The sequence below is a fragment of the Manis javanica genome, chromosome 2, assembly GCF_040802235.1.
Source record: "Manis javanica isolate MJ-LG chromosome 2, MJ_LKY, whole genome shotgun sequence".
In the NCBI taxonomy this organism is placed as follows: domain Eukaryota; kingdom Metazoa; phylum Chordata; class Mammalia; order Pholidota; family Manidae; genus Manis; species Manis javanica.
The window spans coordinates 114,945,227-114,951,226 of record NC_133157.1 but is presented as its reverse complement, the minus strand read 5'-3'; the positions used below and the strand labels follow the sequence as shown (position 1 = coordinate 114,951,226).

Sequence of the window (6,000 nt, the reverse complement as noted above, 5' to 3'; positions counted from 1 at the left end):
ATCAGGAAATTCACCAACTGCCATCCCGTAATTGAGAGACATAACACTATATTTATATTCTTGAGAATTGTGACCTCATAGGGAGCCCTGAAGGATAATTAACAGCTTCAAGCTACCACTATTTAATGTAATTTCTTCATTGCCCAGTTCATAAAATCACCTGAGGAGTTTTTATTTGTTTGCCCTGTTCTGTTCTGCTAGTCAAACCAATGCCTGCTTTCTGCTTCCACATTCTAGTTTCACCAGTCAGAGGTGAGGGCCAGGGGATTAAAATGTGCAACCAGTATCAACACACCCATTTTGAACCAATGTAATAGGTTTTCCTTAAGATATTAGCAAAGAATAAATTCTCACTAGTATAGGTGCTTTACATTCTTAACAGTACAAAGGTTTCTAAATTAAGGTAGAACTTTTTGTCTCTAATTTTGTTATAGAGAAAAGCCTACTGTTCCAAGCATCCCACAGTTATGTGCTCTAAATCTCCAGGGGTCTCTGAGCCTAATTCTTCTTCACACTGCTAGAATATATCTTAATGGCCCCAAATGCAAATGTCTGAGTCAAATGGAGTGTTATTTCTGAGGGCCTCTTTAAATTAGGCCAAATTAAACACACAGCTTTGGTAGTGTGTTAAGGGAAAAAATTAATGAAATATATTCTTTCCTTGGTTAAATCAACCAGCAGAGGTGGACACCATATCAAAGTGCTCTGAATGCAGATAAAGTGGAAGACGGACCCAAGGGAAAGCTGCCTCCTGTCAGTACTTGAATGTGTGATCCTTACACTCCACCCCTGCCTCATTCATCTCGCTTCATTCCCTATCTGCTACCAGAGGCTTTTCTCATCTCACCCTCTGTCTAGTGTCCATCCCTATCTTCACCTCTTACCCCCAAGATAATTTTCTCATCCTTTCAGGCTCTGGAAGTAAGAAATATTAACAAAGATAGATGATGATGATAGAGATAATAGATGATAGATGATAGCTGGATATAGATGGATGATAGATACATAATAGATGACAGATAGATGATAGATAGATGATGATAGATAGATAGATAGATAGATAGATAGATAGATAGATAGATAGATAGATAGATATAGATAGATAGATAGATAGATATAGATGATAGATAGATAGATGATAGATGATAGATAGATGATAGACAGACAGATAGGCAGGCAAATATAGAGACACATTATAAGGAACTGGCTTAGGTAATTGTGGCAGACAGGCCAAGCTAGTCTGAAACCCGTAGGGCAGACCATCTGCAAGTAAACTGCATGCAATTTGGGGACCTTTACAGACCCCTTAATACCATCCAAGGAGTGGAATCCAGGGGCCTGAGGTAAGGAACTCCTTCCCATGAGCAATCCATGGGGAAAGGCAAGCATGAGCAGACAGGATGATATCTGTATGAGATGTGATACCCAGACTGAAGTATCTCACAATGTATGTGAAGCTTTATCTCAGGCAAAAATTTTAAAACAAAAAGAAATTGTTAAAGTGAGAAACAGATACTTAGAAATCTAATTCTCAATAACAATGTCTTTGGTCGTGGAATTCACAGTTGAGCCAGTGCTGTATAGGACGATCAGGGGAAACTGTGCAAGTCATCATGATTAAACAAGTCAGTTCACACATACACTTTTGCAGTCTATTTTTTCCAAATAGAAGGAGGGCTTAATTTAAATTTGTCTACTAATAATATTGTTTATTTTTCAGAGTAAAGTTAAATGCTACTGGATAAATAAATTGTATTTAAAAGACAGTTTAAATTTACTAAGATCACCAAAATACAAGTCTATTAAAAATAGTCCTTGTTTTTGATGTTTATTTCACATTATCCAAGTACATCCAGTTACGCAAATTTACATTTTTATTTCACATCTTTGCACTCCTGATATACATATAACAGGACAAAGGACGTATTTGTAATATTCAGCCAGGAAAACCCCTCTTGGGGGGAAATAAGACTCTCAGCTGCCTCATCCTTTCTGCACATGTACAAATATAATTCTAAATAATTGGAGTGAAAATCAAGATTGGTAAAAAAAGAAAAGTGACTAAATTTTTATTCCACTGATATTATTTGCACTTGTTTTTTTTAATGATCTTCTAATTATTGAATTGCAATTTAATAAATAACCTTTCTTTGAAATCTTTGTAAACCATTTCAGGAAGTTTAGGTGTCTAGAGGTCTTATGATCTGCGTGCAATTTACACTAGTTACCACCAGTGATGCTTAAATATTGGTATTATTGTGCTGTGTATTCACCTAAGATATTTTTTAAAGTGGTAATCCATACTGTTATCCCTCTTTTCTGAAAATATCTCTCCAGGCTTGAAAATGAGCAATTATGTCTTCAATTAGGCAAAGAAAAAGGACAGGCCAGTGCAATACAGTACTAATTCTAAAGGAAACAATTGCATTGAATTAAAGGCCTTAACATTTTAGTTTTAATTTTATAAAATTCAAATATATCTAAATCACATTATAATCCTAGATGACCGCATGTTCATTCTGTTCAATGTTGTCCATGAGATCTTTGGTATCACTAGTTCCTGGAGTTGATCGACTATTAAAATAGAGAGTGTTTTCAAAAGTGCTCTCTCCAAATAAGTGCACACGTCTTTTCTTATAAAAGAAATATGCAGCAAGGCCAGCGCCAGTCACAATCAGGAGGATCACAATGACCACTATTCCTGCCACGCTGGAAGATGCTTTGTGAGGGTCCATCTTCCTTGAGTTGGCTACAGAGAAATAAAATCATTAGGAAGAATGTGGAGGGAGGTACAGGGTAGAATGATACAGAGAACAACACAACTTCGTTTTTTTTTTTGTCCAAGAGAAACACAGGACATGAAAATATGTATCTATATGATATAACTGATTATTTTAAATGTTAAAATTATTATCAAGTTGCAAGAATATTTCATCTGTGTAGCACCGAGCTAGTTAATCAATATTTTAAAATATTTATACCTGTCTCAAACTAACTTAAGGCTGTTTACAAATATATCATGTGAAGATAAGTAAAACAGCAGCAAAAATGATGACAGTAAAAAGTATGAGATAATTTGGGAAAAGGAAAAATAAGAGTAGTGGAAATATGAACTCATGAATATAATTAATTAACAAAAAGTACCCATAAGGTTAATAATGAGTTGCAGGCAAGCCATAAAACTCACTTTGAGTTTTTTAGCAGCCAGCAAAACGCATGAGATAGAATCATTTACCTAATTCAAGGCAAAATTTAAAACATTAAATTTAAAAATTTAAATTAAGTCAAAATTTAAAACATTGCTTAAAAAAAGAAAAGAGAAAAACCAAAAGATTCCACAGAAATTTCTTCCATGGGTTTTCATTAAGGAAACTCTTCATAATGGATCAATCAGTGTCTTTAATAATATCTATGATAAACACCATTCTAACTCCAAGGCCTATTTTTCTACAGCATCACGCAAGAGAGGTTGATGAAATAATGACAAAGGCTAGTGAAGCTCAAACAATTCTACTGAGAATACAGGACTGGATTATTATGGTTTTAAAACTAAACACACTGTGCTGATTCATTTACCAATACAGACTTGAAATTTCATAATGGTCTTACCTTTTGTTGTAATTAATGTCTGTGTAGGTTCAACATCAACAACTGTATGTAAAATAAGAGAAAATCAAATACATATATTAAGAAAACATAATTATTACATGTAGAATAGTGAGTATTATTTGGTTCACAGATACATGGAATCTTCCCTATTTGGTTTATTGGGATATGATTTGATATAGATAGATAATAGAAAAATAGATACAGCTATACAGACTGATCTATGTATCTGTAAGGGCATCCTAGAGATGTTTGGTGAATTTGAATACATTGGAGTATCTGAAAATACAATCCTCCAAATTGTATTTAAGCCACTGATACCCTCAAAATCCACTCAATCTACACATAAATGATATATTCTAGGCTAACAGTTTTCAAATTGGCCCATGAAGTCTAAAGTATTACAAGGCAATAAAAAGAAAAGTAAAATAAGACTCCAACATTGCACCAAAGGGTGTGGTTATCTCAGAACAGTTTTAATATAATATAATTTAATTTTTTTTAAATTAAAATATCATTGATATACAAGCTTATGAAGGTTTCACATGAACAACATTGTGGTTTCAACATTCACCCATACTGTCAAGTCCCCCCCAACCCCATTGCAGTCACTGTTCATCAGTGTAGTAAGATGCCATAGAGTCAATACTTGTCTTCTCTGTGCTGTACTGCCTTCCATGACCTACCTACGTGACTACGAATTATAGTGCCCCTTAATCTCCTTCACCCTCCTTCCCCACCTACCCTTCCCAACCCCTTCCCTTTGGTAACTGCTCGTCCCTTCTTGGGGGTCTGTGAGTCTGCTGCAGTCTTGTTCCTTCAGTTTTGCTTTGTTTTTATGCTCCACAAATGAGTGAAATCATTTTTGGTATTTGTCTTTCTTCACCTGGCTTATTTCACTGATCATAATACCCTCTACCTCCATCCAAATTGTTGCAAATGGTAGGATTTGTTTTCTTTTTATGGCTAAATAATATTCCATTGTATACATGTACCACTTCTTCTTTATTCATTCATCTACTGATGGACACTTAGGTTGCTGCCATGTCTTGGCTATTGTAAATAGTGCTGTGATAAACATAGGGCTGCATATGTCTTTTTGAATCTGGGGTCTTGTTTTCTTCAAATAAATTCCTAGAAGAGGAATTCCTGGGTCAAATTGTATTTCTATTTTTAGTTTTTTGAGGAACCTCTGTATTGCTTTCTACAATGTTGAACTAATTTACATTCTCACCAACAGTATAAGAGGGTTTTTTCCCTTTCTCCACATCCTTGCCAGCATTTGCTGTTTCTTGTCTCTTGGATGTTGGCCATCTTAACTGGTGTGAGGTAATATCTCATTGTAGTTTTAAGTTGCATTTCCCTGATGATTAGCGAAGTGGAGCATCTTTTCATGTGCCTGTTGGCTGTTTGAATTTCTTCTTTGGAGAAGTGTCTATTCGAATCCTCTGTCCATTTTTTAATCAGGTCATTTGTATTTTAGGTGTTGAAGCATGTGAACTCTTTATATATTTTGGATGTTAACCCCTTATCACATAAGTTGTTTAAGAATATCTCCCATGTCATAGGATTCCTTTTTGTTCTGCTGATGGTGTCCTTTGCTGTACAGAAGCTTTTTAGTTTGATGTAGTCCCATTTGTTCATTTTGACTTTGGTTCCCTTGCCTGAGGAGATATATTCAGGAAAAAGTTGCTCATGTTTATATTCAAGAGATTTTTGCCTATATTTTCTTCTAAGAGTTTTATGGTTTCATGACTTACATTCAGGTCTTTGATCCATTTCGAGTTTACTTTTGTATATGGGGTTAGACAATAATCCAGTTTCATTCTCTTACATGTAGCTGTCCAGTTTTACCAACACCATTTTTTGAAGAGGCTGTCATTTCCCCAATGTCTATCCATGGCTCCTTTGTTGTATATTAATTGGCCATATCTATTCTGTGCTAGTACCAAATTGTTCTGATTACTGTGGCTTTGTAGTACAGTTTGAAGTTGGGGAGCATAATTCCCCCAGCTTTGTTCTTCCTTCTCAGGATTGTCTTGGCTATTCGAGGTCTTTTCTGGTTCCATATGAATTTTAGAACTATTTGTTCTAGTTCATTGAAGAATGCTGTTTGTATTTAGATAAGGATTGCATTGAATCTATAGATTGCTTTAGGCAAGATGGCCATTTTGACAGTATTAATTCTTCCTACCCATGGGCATGGGATGTATTTCCATTTATTGGTGTTTTTTAATTTACCTCATGAGTTGCTTGTAGTTTTCAGGGTATAGGTCTTTCACCTCCTTGATTATATTTATTCCTAGGTATTTTATTCTTTTGGATGCAATTGTAAATGGAGTTGTTTTCCTGAATTCTCTCTCTGCTACTTCATTGTTAGTGTATAGGAATCCA

At 35.0% G+C, this 6,000-nt stretch overlaps 1 protein-coding gene across 2 annotated transcripts in view; it reads right to left on the bottom strand.

The window, feature by feature from the left end:
* Positions 1 to 1,812: 1,812 nt before the first annotated feature.
* The window catches only part of MRC1 (mannose receptor C-type 1), a 102,210-nt gene continuing 98,022 nt past the window's right edge, over positions 1,813 to 6,000 (bottom strand). For both annotated transcript variants that reach the window (XM_073229164.1, XM_073229165.1), the window contains exons 29-30: positions 3,610 to 3,651; positions 1,813 to 2,749 (exon numbers count right to left, since the gene is read on the bottom strand). In XM_073229164.1, the coding sequence (XP_073085265.1) occupies positions 2,499 to 2,749; positions 3,610 to 3,651 (293 nt within the window). In that variant the 3' untranslated portion in view covers positions 1,813 to 2,498. The remainder of the gene's footprint in view (positions 2,750 to 3,609; positions 3,652 to 6,000) is intronic.